Source organism: Myxine glutinosa, chromosome 3, assembly GCF_964187855.1.
Source record: "Myxine glutinosa chromosome 3, kmMyxGlut1.1, whole genome shotgun sequence".
Taxonomy (NCBI): domain Eukaryota; kingdom Metazoa; phylum Chordata; class Myxini; order Myxiniformes; family Myxinidae; genus Myxine; species Myxine glutinosa.
Window position 1 is genome coordinate 108,427,650 of NC_136263.1, and position 17,969 is coordinate 108,445,618.

Genomic DNA, 17,969 nt, shown 5'->3' on the forward strand with positions numbered 1-17,969 from the left:
GGAAGAAAGAGCAAAGAACATAAGATCATATTGTGATTACAAAAATAGATTTTAGTAATAAACCATTGTTCATAGAACACCTTACCACACATTATTGAGAAAAAAGGACATGGGCTGGGTCTGCATGCAGCAAATTTGATTGGTCGAGATGACGTAAAATGCCGTCATATTTTGTCCACGTACTGTTAAACGGAAGGATTTTGAAAGTGCCAAAAAGGCTATTTGTGTTTTATAGTGTTCAAGTATATAATTAAATTGAAATAAAATAAAGATTTGAAAGGTTGTACAAAAAAAACTTGTGCAACTGATGCAGCGTCTTTTACACCACCTTATTTAACACGTAACATTAGTTATTTGGGCCTGTTGTTTGTGCACTTTATGATGTCGCTAAAAACAGTAAAGGTCCTGTTGTTCGTAAAGCAGCTTGTTTTGAGGTGTTCTCACAGCGGCAGCTCGTACTGAGGCAAGCGTTCCTGACATGCATACCATGGCTCAGAACCAAGACGTATCCTGGGCTACAAAATTGCCAGGCAGGGCATGGCTTCCCAGCGAACGCAGTCCATGCAAGCATCTTCCGATCTAAGCTGGCTTTTCCCATTGGTGCGCATCCAACACCAATGTTGGTGTTGGCAGTTTCCACGATGCAGCTGTGGAAATTCTCATAGTCACTGAAGAGAATTTCAGCGTCTTCCCCGTCTCTGTGCTCGAATCAGCAAAGGGAAGCCCCCCCCCCCCCCTCCCTCTCCTTACGTGAGAAGGTTCCTCTGCACTGTACATATATTGAGTGACCCAACGCCCTGGATAGTAAGTAGTGTGCTTGAAAACGTGCCCAGGTTCCCTGCACAGCACCCGGCGTGGCCGAAAGATGTCCAGGTTCCCTGCACAGCACCTGGCATGTCCGAAAGACCCGCCTTCATGCCCCTTGCATTTGGTGTTTTTGAAAAGGTGCTCTGGGTGCCAAATATAGAGGTGCAAGAAGGTAAGACAGCTAATCCGGAATTGCTAATTAGTTGTTACTAATGGAGGACTCAGTTGCTGGGAAGTTTGGATGGCGGTTAGTTATCAATAACCAAAGAGTGAAGAGTCGAACAAACAGACGGACTGAAGGTGGGAATGAACAGACAGACCGAAAGCAAGAGAATATTCTGATTTAATAGATGGATTGAAAGCACAAACCGAATGTAGATTGAAGCATAGGCCGAATGGATTGAAAGAAAGAGATAGTTGAAAATGGGGAGACATCACACCAGGAATACATAGACTATCCAACCACAACACATGTTCCCATTCCCGAATGAACCTTCACACAATGGGCAAAGGTCTAACTTTACATCTGACGAAGAAATAACGATCTCAGGATTCCTATAGTGCAAGTGGATCCAAAACCACAACAATATGTTCTCCACCAGTCTGTTGCTCTGACTGTCCAGGGCGGAGCTTGGCTGGCCTGACTCCACTCAATTGAAACATCACAAAATCAAATTATACATGTGCCATTTTGGTTACTACTCAGGCCTAGGGCCTTAACTTCAGACCTCTGGTGTACATTTGAAGACAGAACAATGCGTCTTCTGTCATGAAAGAAATGTAAGTTTTGAAGAAGAAAGGTACGTTTTTATAACAACCCATGCAGAGGAAATGAGGTAATGCATGTTTTTTTTCAGGAGTGATTGAGGCAGCGGTCTATGGCCTACACATTGCCCAAATAAAACTTTCATACAATCAAGAGGACTGCTGAGTTTATGTACAGTACATTAAAAAACTGAACAACACATTGTCTATAATGAAAGAAAGTTATGTTTTGATTACAACCCATGCAGAGGAAAGAAAATAGCCTTGATTAATATTTGAAGTCTTTATTAATTTTAAAAAAAACTCGAAGCTGTCCTTTTGAGGGCCTTTTGTGCAAAACGCCGGCGGAAAAAAATGGAAGGTTGTTGGCTGTAATTTTGGTTTTCACTCGAGTTTTCAAGGATGAATAGTGTGCAAATAGAGGATTTATAAACAAACTGTATTTCACATGTGCATGGACATGTATTCACATGTTATGTGAAGTAAATAAATTGGTTACAATACATCACTTCTGGATCTGCAGAATCGCCAGTATAAATAACCACCTTTAGAGGCCATTTTTCCCCGCAAAGCGGGGGTTGGCCTTTTTCGGGAACCGTGGTTGTTGTTGTTTTTCGGTCCCCTTTTTGAAGCAATATTTTACGGCCGGATGCCCTTCCTGACGCCAACCCTTTTTGCTGCCTTTAACGACAAACAGGGAATTACCAGTGAACTGGTACTCAATTAGCCGACCTCGGAAGGATGACAGGCTGAGTCAACCCCCCTGGCATTAATTCAGCAATTGACCGGGATTCGAACCCAGGATCCTTGGATCCTAAGCCGGCACCCTAGCCGCTAGCCCAACACCAGGGAATCGCCAGTATCCATTTTGGAAACCATGACAAGCAGCATCTAACTCAACATGTGCAGAGCAACTATCGGGGACACCTCTTCGTGGTGGTTGAACCCCACCAACGCAGGTCAGGGGCCAAATCTTCCCCATTCTTCCCTGCCTGGATTCGTCCAAGGCAGCACAGTCACGGTGACTGCCGATCAGTCCCCATGGACTGGCCCTTTCCCTCTTGTCACTTCTCTCTCTCTACCTCTGTCATGGCCCTGACTTTGTAAAGGCACTCAACCCTGTAGCCTACACCATCATGGATGTGGGGGATCTCTGGGTCGCTCTTGGAAGATTGATCAGCTGGCTCCGTGCCGCAGGCTTGTTCGAGAGAACTATCCCAGACTATACAACAACAGCAGCAGCAGCAGCAGCAGCAGCAGCAGTTTTACGACCATTTTACCCTTTTTCAGGGAGTTAATGGAATAATGGCATTCCTCCATAAAGATCCATCCATTGCGTCAGTCTCCTCCAAATCCACACATTTAGTATGTTTTGAGTTTCATTTCATGACTGTGTATGATGTCCTCTGGACTGTCTTCCTTCTATCACAAGCTTCATTGCTTTCTTTACAGCTTCACCTTCTTACATTTGTTGCAAATGACCACACAAACTTCGTCTTCTCTTTCAAAGTTATTCTTCACTGGTCTTGATTTCTGAGCTCGAAATTCTTTCTTTCAAAGACAATCCATTCATCCTTCGTTTCATTTTCATCGCCATTCTTATCATTCTATTTACATCTCCGATTCACAATGCCCACATTTTGCTTCCATACATCAATACCGATCTGACTTTTACAGATCTTTTACTGATCTAACTCTGACTAACTTTTACAGATAATATTATGTTTCTAGGCTTCATAATGCCACATAGGTGTCTCTACTTATTTCGGGCAGACTTTATTCTCAACGTTATGGCTAATTCTGCTCTTCCTGATGCCTATATCATGCCTCCAAGGTAACAGAAACGTTTGATCCTTTCCAAATCTAATTCTGAGCTCAGGAGCAATTATTTTTGTCCTTCGTCTTTTTCTTGAAACGATTTATTCTCGCATCTTTTAAATATGAAATTCCCTTTGCACATTTCACATGCAGAACAAAAATGTCATGACACATCAGTGTAGTTCTGCATTAATTGCAAGGACATAGGTAGACAAATGAGCAAATCAACAGAGGAATGGGATTTAAACCGGGGATCCCAGCATCATAAGCTATATGTGATCATGATGAGAATGGTTGTAGTCACATAAAGAGATTCCTGCCAAACAGTCCAACTTCAAATATGAATATTTGAATTGAAGGTGCCCATAAATGAAAAATCATTCCAACTCACCTCATGTTCACAAATCTTGATTATCATTCGAGCTGTGGCTGTCAACTTGTGGTTTGCTACAGAGAGAATAAGGACACAAGAGAGGTGTAAATGCAAGGAGATTTCACCTGCAATCAGGCTGTTATGACGTGACATTTTCAGTGCACATGAAGGGCTTTAAAAAGCAAGTGAGACAGGTTTGTGGATAAAAATAAGTCATAAACAATGAGAAAGCCAATGCATTTCGACTTAGATGTAAAGAGTTTGTTCAATAAATTTGAGGTAGTGATGATTGCATAGAGGTGGAAAGTTGAAGAAAACAACAAAATCTTTCATTGGAATAAGATGTGTAGAAACGTACAACCATTGTAGATGATACAGTTGTGCAAGATCCACTTAGCATCCGATAAGAATGCCTCTGTACATCCAAACTGCTTCCTTTTGATGATCTGTAAAATATAATTTAAAAAAGAATGAAACCCAAAAATAATGTACATAAATAACTCCAAAGGCATTCGGCGGGGCGCATACCTCCGCCAGTCTGAACAGTTTACGTTTTGTATCCCACTGATAGGCCGGATCCGGATCTGGATCTGGACCTTGACCAAAACCATGAAAAAACATCGAAGCTGTAAAGAAAGCAGCCTCAGCCATAACCGCACGTGGTGCCGCATTTGCACATCTCATTTGCGCAGAGTCCCTCTCCTGGCTATTCCCAGCACCTAATGTTCATGAGTTCATGAGTAAGGAAAATAATAGGATTGAACGTATATACAGAATGAGTGATGATTGATCATGTTCAAACTAATCCATTGATAGTGCAAGAGCGCGATCGATCGATGCCTGCACGAACGATGGATCCATTAATAGCGCAGCGCGATCGGTCGATAGCGCAAATCTACTGATGGCGCATAACAAAAACATAACCTCAGGGGTGAAATAAAAATAATTTAAATAATTAAGTTAAGTGAAATATAAATATTCTAAAACAGAAAAGTAAAGTATTTTTCATAAAATTACTGACAATGGTACCTCAGAGTACACTACTCACAATAAGTTAGGGATATTGTGGGAGTGAGTTGATTTTTTTTTATAGGGGTTAGGGTTAGGGTATTGAAATCAAGAATGCTGTGTTTTTTCACACTCATTATTCATTAATAACCATAGAATTAGGAGCAACAACTTTTTTCAACATAATTAATACACAAAAGCAACCACACCGAAGAACCTGCCAATATCCCTAACTTGTATGATGTGAGTAGTGTATGATGCAAAGCAAGGTCTCCACAAACGTTAGAAACTGGATAAAAGATGGAAAAAACATTTTGAGTTTCAGGTAAAATAGATAGAAGAAAGTAAAAGGAAACACAAGGGAAACTCTCCCAACATGACTGTGATTATTTTCCCATATGGAAAAGCAGAATGTGTTTTAACCAAAATCTGTGACATGATGGTAAAAGATCTTCTCTGAGTCTGGGAGGTCAGCCTTTTGCTGGGTCATACCAAAGACTTTAAAAATAGTACATGCTGCTTTTTTTGCTTCACGCTCCCCCATTCAAAAAGGATAGAGCATGGACAAACCCAATCAGTTGGCATCCATGGGGAGGAGAAAATTCCCCCTTTGTTGCTCTTTTTGTGTACAATGTTGAGGTTCGTGGAGAAGCTAGAATATAGAATGGATCAGGACATAACAGAACACCAACCATATTAATAGAGAGGACTAATCAATTAAAGGTGGTTTGTGTCTTGCATATTTCATGCAAAAAATGTTGACAGATGATCTTGATAAAACGTACTGTACAATCTTCTATCAGGAAAGTCCAAACTCTCTCCACCACCCCTCCACCTCCACCTCCACCCCCTCACTCTCCAGTATTTTTTTAGCTCCAATCTGGGTGTCATCCTCGCTGAGACTTGTATTTTGGGCTCTGTCTGTCTGGTCAGTCTGTCCGGCCATTCATTCATCCATCCATTCAGAACCTCAACTCGAAAATGACGATGCATTTATTTAATGTTCAGCACATTTAAGCAATAATAGCTGGGCTTGAGGCACATCAAATGACTTTTGAATCGGAGCAAATTTGGAATTTTGGCAGTTTTTAATAAGAGTTTATAGCAGAGAATAGTGCAGGATTGTACATACTTTTGGGGACCATGATATATCACACCCTTCCTCTCACCCTTCCTCTCACCCTTCCTCTCACCCTTCCTCTCACCCTTCCTCTCACCGTCCCTCTCAACCCTCCCTCTCACCCTTCTCTCTCTCTCTCCCTTCTCTCTCTCTCTCTCCCCCCCCCCCCCTCTTCCACTTCCCCTTCCTGCACTCCCCCCCCTCCCCCATCTACACCTACCCTCCATTCCTCCTCCTATCTCCCCCTCTCCTTCACTCCCCCTTCACTCCCCCTCAACACCTCCGCTTCTCCCTCCCCTCCTCCTTCCTTTTTTTTTTCTTTTTTTTTTCTTTCTCTCTCTCCTCCCTCTCTTCTCTCTTCTCTCTCTTCTCTCTCTCTCTCTCTCTCTCTCCTCTCTTCTCTCTTCTCTCTTCTCTCTTCTCTCTCTCTCCCTCATCCCTCTCGCACCCCTCTCTTAATATTCTCATCAGCGAAGCAACCCTGCATTGCCCGGAAAAGCCTGAATACTTTTGCTAGTATATAATAAAAAATAAAAGTGAGTGTATATGTGTCAGTGTGTCTCCTCTGTAACTCCAAAACCATGAAACATAGCAGCCAGATACTTTGCATGCACATTAAGGGAACTCGAAGGGAGTGCATAAATTAAAACTGGGTATTTGAGCAAACTTAAGCACCCCTTTTGAAGATAATTAACTCATCTCATCATGAAATAAAATAACCCTGAGTGGGCTAAGGGTCATCTCTTGAGATTATTGTTCAGACCACTGCTGATTATTTTTTGGGAGGATGAGGGGGGGAAAAATCGAACCCTGAGCGATTGTGCGGGCCATCGAGTAGATGGGCTGTATCGGATTTCAGAGCAGTCGGTTGGTAAATAAGGGACAAGTCGGGATCCAAAGTTTCAGGTAACCCCCCTGGGAGCCCCTATGATCCGAATTTGAAAACAACGAAAACTAAAAATCGAAGACAGCTATCCTTTGGAGCATCAAGAAGAAGGGCTGTATCAGGTTTCAGAGCAATCGGTTGATAAATAAGAGAGGAGTAGGGATCTGAAGTTTCAGGGAGTAAACTCCCGCCACCCCTCCTAGGAGCCCTCATGATCCGAAATAAAAAAAATCGATGCATGAGCAATTGTGTGGGCCATCGAGTAGAAGGGCTGTTTCAGGTTTCAGAGCAATCGGTTGGTAAATAAGGGATGAGTAGGGATCCAAAGTTTAGGGGGTAACCTCCCCCGTGGGAGGCTCCATGATCCGAAATTTAAAAATCGAAGCCTGAGTGATTGTGCGGGATACTGTCTTGTATTCATGTGTCAAGTTTCAGAACAATCAGCCGGGTGATAAGGGAGAAGTAGCAGAAATAGCAAAAACTTAACGGACAGATGGACGGACGCTTTGTGAATCGAGATGAGATGACCTAAAAACAAAAATAGACTTATCCTTTGTCAGCCTGTTCTCCCTCACAGGGGTCTTAATTTGCCATTTGTTTTGGCCTGCTCAAAAATGCCTTGCCTTGGAACCACGATGTACTCTCACAAACTAATTTAAGCATGTAATCGAAATATGTCTTCGGATTTGACGACCGGAGAATGTGCACTAATAAAGTGTCAAAATCTGGAGAGAAATCTGAAAATTCCAAAAAAATTAATGATTCTTATAACTCAGTGCATTTAGGTACTTACTTTATACTTTAAGCAAGCAAGGCTGTGATCCCTCCCTCCTCCACATTTACAAATTACCAAAGCATTAAACTTAACTTTTTCTGCTGTTCAGAGAATTATATTGAGTGAAGAAAAGATTAAGGAATGTGCTTAAAGTGCAACTTCATTGAGTGCAATGAGAATAATTATGATAAAGTGCTCATCATCAAATGTTTGATCTTCGCTGTATACATTGCTCTTCACCTGCCAAAACATAATTGATAAATTATCAACCATTTCAATGAAGTGCTTGCTTGAGTGCTCAAGCCACTTGGAGAGCGCTCTACAAGCTGCTTGGTTGTTTGTTTGCAAGCCATGGTGATACAGTCGACAGCGGTCCTTTTTTATACAGGCCACAACGGTTTCTGTATGATAAAGTGCGAATCATCGAATGCCTGATCTTCGCTGTATGCATCGCTAATCGCTTGCCAAGCCAGCCATTCCGTATCAACCATTTCATTGGAGTACTTGCTTTAGTGCTTTAGCCACTTGGGCAAGCACTCCACAAACTGATTGGTAGTGGATCATAAAACTGTTTCACCATTCTCTTACCTTTCCATTTGCTTTATTTGTCTTTTTGCTTAAATATTTGTAATGACTGCTGCTCAACTTTGAGTGATATTTTTTGATGTTTGTTTGTTTGCAAGCCATCGACAGCGATACTTTTTTTCGGTGATACATTCCATTTTTCAGGCTAGATGGCTCCCCCCACTCCTTCCCCTTCCTCATCCCACCACTACCCCTCCCTCATTCCACCCCTGCCACGGCCTCCCTCCGGACTCCCACACCTTCCCCGTGACAGGTGGTTGCTCGTGTGTTTAAAAGTTATGAATTGCGAGAAAATGACTGTTTAAAACCCCTTGTAAGGTGTATCGTGATAAATAAATAAAAATGTGACCCTATAAAGTTTCAGCGTGATTAAGCTTGGGAGCTCAGAGGAGGAGCATCAGGAACAAACAAACAATATCTCATTCACTTTTATATTACTTACTTATCCTCTTCGTCCCAATGGGACATAAGGCTGCATTCACTTTTATAGAGAAGATAACATCCCTCCAAGCTCCTAATTAAATGGAATACCATGCTAGAAATGAAAGGAGATCACACAAAAAGGTGAAACAATGTGATCTCGTGTAAAAAAAATAATTATAGATTATAATCTAGCAAATATGGCCTGTTCCACTCGGCTCGAAAAAAGGATTGTATCAACGAATAAAAAGGACGGACCACTGTTGATGGCTTGCAAACAAACAAACATCGAAGAGCAGCCTTCATAGTTGAGCAACAAAGTCATTACAAATAGTTAAGCAAAACAACAAATAAAGCAAATGTAAAGTAAGAGAATGGTGAAACAGTAGTATAATCCATTACCAAGCAGCTTGAAGAGCACTCGCCAAGTATCTTAAGCACTCAAGCAAGCACTCCAACGAAATGGTTGATACGAAGCAGCTGGCTTGGCAAGCGATTAGCGATGCATACAGCGAAGATGAGGCATTCGATGATGAGCGCTTTATCGAACAGAAACCGTTGCGGCCTGTAAATAAAAAAACAAAGACCGCAATTGACTATCGCCATGGATTGCAAATAAACAACCAAGCAGCTTGTAGAGCGCATGCCAAGTGGCTTAAGCACTCAAGCAAGCACTCTAACGAAATGGTTGATACTGAGCGGCTGGCTTGGCAGGTGAGTAGCGATGTATAGAGCGTAGACCAGGCATTCGATGACGAGCACTTTATCATAATTATTCTCGTTGCACTCAATTAAGTTGCACTTTAAGCACATTTCTTAATCTTTTCTTCACTCAATATAATTCACTGAACAGTAGAAAAAGTTAAGTTTAATGCTTTGGCAATTTGTAAATATGGAGGAGGAATGGATCACAGCCTTGCTTGATGAAAGTAAATACGTAAATATGCAGCATTATAAGAGTTATTGATTTTCTTAAAATTTTCAGATTTCACTCCAGATTTTGACCGTTTATTAGTGCACATGCCCCGATCGTCAAATCCGAAGACAGATTTCGATTATAAACTATACTTAAATTAGTACGTGAGAGTACATCGTGGTTTCAAGGCAAGGAATGTTTGAGCAGGCTGAAACAAATGGCGGATTAGGACCCCTGCAAGGGAGAGTGGGCTGACCAAAGATAAGTCTGTTTTTGTTTTTTCATGATGAGGTGAGTTAATTCTATTCAAAAGGGGTGTTTAAATTTACCCAAACACCCAGTTTTCCTTCATGCACTTCCTTTGAGTTCCCGAAGTATGCATGTAAAGTTTCGGGCTACTAGGTTTCATGGTTTTGGAGTTATGGAGGAGACACACTCACACACACACACACACTCGCACTCTTTTATTATTATAGATACACTTTACCATCAACGCTAACTACATACCACCTTCATTTATTTATTTCTATACACTTTACTAACACCACCAACATATTTATTTAGTTATTTCAATGTATAATCTAAATGTCACATTTTAAGGTGCGGTTGAGGGAGTCCTTGATGAGGACTTGCATTCTTGTCACCAGCCGTCCACCTGCGCAGAGGTTAGAGAAATTATACACACACACAGACACAATTTGTGTGTGTGTGTGTGTGTGTGTGTGTGTGTGTGTGTGTGTGTGTATGCGTGTGTGCGTGTCCATGCCATAGCATATTTACCCTTTGAGCTTTTGTCCTTCATTATGAGAATATGGAGAAGATTAATTAATAATTGGGGGAAAAAGTCAGAGGGTCAAAGGTCAAGGTCACATAAAAATTGTCACTTTTCATTTGATTGACAAGACTTGAACAGGATTTGCATATTGGGTCACCAAAGCCTATTGTTTGAGGTCAAAATATCAAAATCACATGGAATAGTAAATTTACATCCGAATGACGTTACATTTGAACAGAATTTGCATATTTGGTCACTGAAATGGATCATCAATCAAAAGCTATAAGCCTATTGATTTGTAGCCCAAAGGCCAAGGTTGCAGTGACTGCTTTCACAAGTATCGGTCTTTGACGGCTTTTATTGGTCTCTTTGTCTGTCTGTCGAGGACATAATCTTTTTTAACGTGGGCCATAATTTGAGTTTTTGTCATAAAATTTTCAATAAGCCTTCTCATGAGAATATGGCGAAGACTAATTAATAATTGCATCAAAGGATCAGAGGGTTACAACTCAAGGATTTAAGATCCTCAATTTTCATTCGATTAACTTGAGATTTGAACAGAATTTGCATATTTTGTCACTGAATTTGTTCACTAATCAAAAGCTACAATCCTACAATTTTTAAGGTCAATAATCAAGTTCGCATAAAATCGTCAATTTTCCTCCAAGTGACTTGAAATTTGAACAGGATTTGCATTTTGGGTCACCAAACCCTATTGTTTGCAGTCAAAAGATCAAAGTCACATAAAATCGTCAATTTTAATCCTATTGATTAAAAAAACCCACTAACTATTAAACTTCAAATTGTTATTTTTTAAGCTGTTGCTTTCGCTGAGTTTAGTTTGAGTACAAAGTGGATGCAGATGGGCTTTGCATTGTGAGATGCTTTCTAGTTTGTATTTTGAAAAAGCATGAAAACTCTGCTCGTCTTTGGGAAAATTACAAACTGAAGTGAATGTAAAGCACTTCATCTTAACGTCATTATGGACTCTTCTTTTGCACCATGCTCATCTTTTTTTATGCTGTTGTTTTATTAACCAACAAGTAAAAACTTCGTCAAAAAATTCAAAAAAAAACAACCAACGTCCAAAAAAAAAAAAGAACAAGTAAAAACTTCGTCAAACAATTAAGGGTGCAGCGTCGGGTGCAGCGTCGTTTATTCGACGGTGCAGCGTCGTGAGCATGCCAAAGTCTGAAGCCTCAGCCTAATGTGAGGTGTGCTTATATCTTATTTATTAGACATCCTACAGACGTAAATGAACACTCGATTTACTCTGCGTGTGTTGCACATCGTGTGCAGTGAATTTGCCATCCCTGCACCTTGTAGTTATTGTTATTGCTCCTCATACTCACCTGTAACTTTTGGAGCCTGTTGAGTTCAAAGCACAAAGCTATTGTTCAAGTTAACCCTTAAGAAATGATGTGTGGAAAAGGTCTGGTTTGGAGATAGTTTCAACAAATTTCTGCGGTTAATAAACATCAAACTATGTTCTTAAATAGCTTGGTGTTGGCTTAGCAGTTAGGGTGCTGACTTGAGATCCTAGGATCCAGAGTTTGAATCCCGGTCGATCGTTGAATTAACGCCAGGGTGGTTATCTCAGCCTGTCATCCTTTTGAGGTCGGCAAATTGAGTACCAGCTTGCTGGGATGAATGTGCCGGTTCGTGCCCCGGTTTAGAATAGGCACACCGTATCCCTTCGTGAGGCGACTAAATGGTTGGCGTCAAAAAGGACATCCAGCAATAAAAACATTGCCTCAAAAAAGGAACCATGATGATCGTCATGGGGCCCGTAAGCCTAACCCCCACTCTAGCAGGGGAAATGGCCTTTTTTTTTTTTTTTGCTGAGAATTGAATTTGAATTCAATTCAATGGAATTGAATCTAATTTCAGAATTGCAAAATTCTGAAAAAAAGGGAATTTTTTTTTTTAAACTATGTTCTTAACCTCATCCGTTTCAAAACACTGCCTTTACAGTCAGTCTTCCTTGAAGGTACACACATCTGAGTTGCTGCCATGGCCTCATTCCAGTCTCTGCATTCGTTTTCTCCAGTTTTTTGTTTTTACTTCCTGAAATCCTCTTTTATTCAATTCACTTTTGTCCCTCTTTAAGAAATATGGTCACCAACTGCTTTGGTGCACCCAAACTTTATTTCCATTCATTCACCATTATTTGAGTATGGACCCCTGCTTTAATACCATCCTAACTCTCCTCTTCTTTATTACCTCTGCCACCAAAGGTAGACTGAGGTTATGTTTTCACCCCTTTCTGTCTGTCTGCGAGCAGGATATCTCAAAACGTTGTGGACTGATTCAGATTAAACTTGAGAAACAGGTTGGGAATGTGACATGGATGAACCGATTAGATTTTGGTGAAGATCTGGATCCAGATACGAGACTTTTTAAGTTTCTAAGTAATTCTTCACCATTGAGAGATGGGGCCAAAAACGATACATAGCTCGATGTTTCAAAAAGTTGTGGACGGATTATGACAACACGAGGTGGATGAGTTGGTTTGGTGACGAGAACAAGCCGATTATATTTTGGTTAAGGTCTGGATGCAGATCCAGCCTATCAGAGGGATAGATAACAAACTGGTTCAGCCTGGAGGAGGTATGCGCTCTATGGAGTGCTATTCTATTTTGAATCATATTTTACACCTCGTAACAAGAGATTGCAAGTAAAATCAGTATTGTTTTTCATTTCATAACATTTGAAGTAATAAACCTCTTCCACAAACCCTATCTGATGTTCACTCAATGGGTTGTCTCTGTACAACTGGGTCAGTGTTTGAGTTCATGTGTTATCCTGTATACTGTACAATTATATCACTATTGGGCAATTATGTGCTTTTGTGTCGAGCTATTAAAGCTTTTATCTATATTTTATAGTCAAATGGCCAGCCAATGTTTTGATACCATTCATACCTTCTCAAGGGTACTGAGATCCATTGGTTGGAAAATGTATTCTGTATAGTCTGGATGCTGTTCTAAGGAGACTGGCTTCTGGAAAGGATCGGTCTGTGACACAAACAGATACAGTACAAGTCAGAACTCCATTTTCATCACGGAGTAATGAGCCAATAGCATAATCGCTCTATTTTAAATATGCAAATTGAATGGGGAAAATTTAACTCAATGCAATAAGGCAGCAGCACATGCTTCTGAATAATCAAATCAGTGTCAATCGAAAGAGAGACCAATTCTGGACTACTTCAATAGCACTGAAACTTCTGGATTTTATTTATGTACCTTTAGGTGGTCCTGCCAGCTCATGGTTATATTCTGCACGTGAAATTAAAGCTATCATGAAAAGAACAATGAATGACAAGAATGAGCAGAAATATGTGAAAGTATTTAATTTCACATTTCGAGAAAATAAAGGACTTTGATCCACAATACTTTAACTGTAAATGCTTGGTCACATTATCAAAAGGTTGAAAGACTACAGGTTTTGTTACACAATAAAAACACAGTACTGTACTATAATAACAATGAAAACGATCATACTTGGGGCTGGCAGGACAGCCTAGAGGTGCGCACACTTTCCTCTGAGCTATCTAGCCTGGGTTTGAACTTCGGCCCAGTTACAAACTGTCATCCCGGTATTCCGCAAGCAAGGTGATTCATCAGTGTGTGCCATCCTTCGGATCCTCGGATAGACGTTAAACTAGGCGTTCCATCTGCCAGCATTAATTGGTGGACGTCAAAGATCCCACTGTGTCCTTCGCGAAGAGTAGGCCAGCTATCACGTTCACCCTAGCTAAATGTCAAATTTACCAATGGGGAGGCGAAGGCAAACCACCCAGTGTAATCCTTGCCATGAGGCTACTTTGGCAGCATTGAACCTGCCTTCTTACAGAATACAAGAAAGATAGAGAAAAAAAACCGAAACAAGTACAGGTATTTTAACCAACCCCTGTGTGCTTCATCCTTTGCAAGGCAAACTTTAGGAGGAAGGAGAGTTGCTCGGTGCTCAGTATTGACATTGCCTTGCTCTGTGTCTCTGTGCATTCTGCGACTGTAACTTTCTGCAAAAAACAAACAATCCTTTATTTCACCCAAACAAATCAAAACTCCAAACAGCCCAAGTTCCAAGTGCATTTCACTCTCAGTCATAAAAAAACCCTCTCTATCCCACCAATCCTCTTCCCCCCCCCACCCCCCCCCCCCAAACCCCTCTCCACCCCACCACCCCCCAAGAAGTGGGAATAGTAATTGCATGATAAGTAACATGATTAGTTATTCTTTATGAGAGTTTTTATTTTTGTTAAAAACCAGAATATTTAAAAATAAACTTTAAACTTTGTCTAATATATAAAAATAAATAGCAATTTTTTTTGCATACCATCCTTCCATCTTTACCGATTACCAAAAGGCCGTAGAGTCCAACAAATAACTATTTTTAGATAAGGTTAAGTACAAAGACTTTGTCACCACTCTGTTTGGCTTCGGGATGCGGGAAGGAATTTGTATTTTGTGCAGCGTGCCAGCGATGACTCGGCGACTAATCGCAAAAGACACAGTGGGGTCTTTCACTTCCACAAACAATAAACAAATGTTAAGCAGATGGGTCGTCCAGGTTAACATCCACCCAAGGGATGAGACCAGGGGGAATAGCCTGATAAACAGGAACAGGACCAGGGAGAATAGCTTGAGAGTAGATATGAGTAGAGTTTACACAGGACCATGACGTGGGTATTCCACAAAGAGTCATCCATGCAAGGAATGGCCTTCCTGGGAAGGTGGTCGCAGTAGCGACAATAGATAGGTTTAGAATGGAATTGGATAGGTACCAAGAAACAATAGGGATAGTGGGTGTACAAGGAAGGATTCAGAAATAGAAGGAACACTGGAATTGATATTTGTGATCTGTGGGAGTTGTGTTGTCGAGGTATCTTGAGATATTGATAGTTTGAGTTGTGGGTGTTGTCAACCATCAACATGTCGTCTGTATTAATGGAACCCTCATCAAATTGCCTTTCCATATCCCACCCCAAACTAAAAACAAAAAACTACTTTTACTGTTCATGTCCTATCTTTGTTGAACTGCTTTGCCCATCATCCCCTGATGTTCGCCTTCCCGCTTTGCATTGAGTGGATGTTGTCATCAAATTGGGATTGTGGGGTGTGTATGTGGCACAGATATGATGGGCTTATGCTCTTTCTGTGTTGAGATCTCTTTGTTAAAGAAGTGTGGGAAAAAAGAAGAGGTAATGGAATTTGGCAGGAGTTCAGAGTTGGCAGAGGTGAGAAAATATTGATGCATGTGGCTACTTCAAAAAAAAAAGGGCCAAATTCCACCATTGAATAAATTAATCAATGGCCCTTTCTGTTAATGTATAAAACGGGAGGTTAAGCTACAATGCATTTCAAAATGTTTGTGTGTCAAAAAGCACAATGTTTCTGGTAAAAAAAAAATAAAAGGTTTGTGTGTCCCCTTTAACAGAGGCCATGTATAATTTTAAAAGTGATTCTTCACCATTGAGAGGCCAAAAATGATATATAAGACGGTATCTCAAACTGATTTGGACGATACTTGGTGGACAGGTTTGGTGTGTGACAATGACAACCTGAATAGATTTTGGTGAAGACCCAGATCCAGATCCGAGAATTTTTTAATTATTTAAGTGATTCTTCACCAATGAGAGATATGGCCAAAAACGATATGTAGAACGATATTTCAAAACGTTGTGGATGGATTATGACAAAACTTGGTGGATAAAGTTGGTTATGTGACAAGTAAAAGCCGATTAGATTTTGGTTCAGGCCCGGATGCAGATCTATCCTATCAGTGCGATACAAAACGTAAACCGTTTAACATGACGGAGGTATGCGCTATACCGAGGGCCGTTCAAGCTTACGTATGACAATTCCAGCTTTTGCTATCAAATTTCCAGTGATACCTCTTGTGATACCATCGACAACTACCTACATTGAAATTAATTCCTTCAAAACTCCTTTTTCACAGAGTGAGCAAGGCCATTGTCTGGCTACTTTCTCTCCTTTTTCACCACTAACCTTAACCTTCATTTTATTAATGCTCATGAGAATACCTGAACCTTTCTTCTCTATTGTACTTTTCCATTTTTGAAACATCTCTTTATTTATTTATTTATTTATTTATTGCTTCTTTTTCACTTTCAGAATTCAATTCAAAGTCATCAACATATATTAACTCACATGGGAATTAAAACCTTCCATTCTTCCATCAATATTACAAACAGTAGTGGACTAAAACTACAGCAGACTAAAAGAGTGAAGAAAAAAAAGATTAACTAATGATTTAATTGTCATGACAACCAAATTATCACTTTTATTCTTCTTTGCTGAGATATGGGTGGGAGAAGAGGATAATGCAGACCCCCACTCTAACACCAGGGGGCGTTCAGCACACCTGGATAGACAAGACTCCCTCAGCAATAAAGGCGCAATACGGGACTTTTGAAATGAGGTAATCCACCCAGAATGCTCGGAGCACATGTGCAAAAACCCCTAGAAACAGCGGTGTTTGGGTCGTGTTAACGTACTCGTATATTGTGCTGGTGAGATAAGGATTGTTACATAAAATACTTCACAAGGCTTCTAAAAGAATAAAGGAGTGTGCCTCTACACGATGAAAGATTTGGAAGATATCCATTTGACACACTTTCTCAATTTACCCAAACTGCAGCTACCCATACTGCAAACTCATGACCATATGGGCCGGGTCAAGGCTTGAGTGGACGGGATGGGTGTGTGCTACCAATACCTCCGACTATAGCTACCAGCGAGTGGACTTTGAACCTTGCGGGAGTGCGTCCTGTGAACATGCCTCTTTGGTCAATGATTTAATGGAAATCTGCAATTGGAAAGGCGATGCTGTGATTCATTACCAACAAAGTAATGGCTATCAACTATTCCACAAAGAACATCTTCGTGACATGAAAATACACAAATCCTGTCTGTGCCAGCTATTATTTACATGGTAGCCGGGTGTGTGTGTGTGTGTGTGTGTGTGTGTGTGTGTGTGTGTGTGTGTGTGTGTGTGTGTGTGTGTGTGTGTGTGTGTGTGTGTGTGTGTGTGAAACAGAAATGAAAAATTGTGGTGTATGTGTGTTTATCCACTGCCGCCGCTCGCTTGTATTAACAGGCAATGATTGGAACTTGACACCTCTCATCCATGGATATTTCTCGTGCTTGCTGTATTTTTGTGAGTGTGATTTGCATCGAGGAACAGAACAATTATGGTTAACCATTTTGAAATTGCCACTATTTTGTTTAAATGCTGAAAATTATGTTTAAAAGAAGATTTCAATTACACATTTAATGCTAGCAACGGCATGGTAAAAGTGCCCGGTGTGCAGAACCGAGTCACTGTAAACACATGCACAGAGCATGGGTTCGTTAGCATTCAAACACCAATTTGAAAGTCCCATATTGCAAGAAGAGATAGTTAATTCACGACCATCATCCAAAGAGACCTTCCTGACCTCACACTCTGGGCAGAACCAGTCTCCCTCCGGTTCCGCAGGCAGCTTGAGGCAGCGAGCATGGTACACTCTCGGGCAAAGCTCACAGCAGAGAACTTGTCCTTCACGGTGGCAAATCCAACAGTAGAAGTCATTGCGACTATCCTGTGGTCCTGCCGTGCCAACCAGACCCCCAGATATTCCCGATGTCCCAGTTTCTGCTGCTGGTTGATAAAACGGGCCCCGAGTCACAGCAGACTGGTGATGGGATAAG

General features: G+C 40.9%; 1 protein-coding gene across 23 annotated transcripts in view; it reads right to left on the reverse strand.

Moving 5' to 3' along the window:
- LOC137423285 (MYND-type zinc finger-containing chromatin reader ZMYND8) overlaps nucleotides 1-17,969 on the reverse strand; it is a 273,708-nt gene that overhangs the window by 143,685 nt on the left and 112,054 nt on the right. For all 23 annotated transcript variants that reach the window (XM_078774428.1, XM_078774425.1, XM_078774421.1 and 20 more), the window contains 5 exons: nucleotides 17,717-17,953; nucleotides 14,162-14,275; nucleotides 13,173-13,265; nucleotides 4,122-4,209; nucleotides 3,782-3,837 (listed from right to left, as the gene is read on the reverse strand). In XM_078774428.1, coding sequence (XP_078630554.1) covers nucleotides 3,782-3,837; nucleotides 4,122-4,209; nucleotides 13,173-13,265; nucleotides 14,162-14,275; nucleotides 17,717-17,953 — 588 coding nt within the window. The remainder of the gene's footprint in view (nucleotides 1-3,781; nucleotides 3,838-4,121; nucleotides 4,210-13,172; nucleotides 13,266-14,161; nucleotides 14,276-17,716; nucleotides 17,954-17,969) is intronic.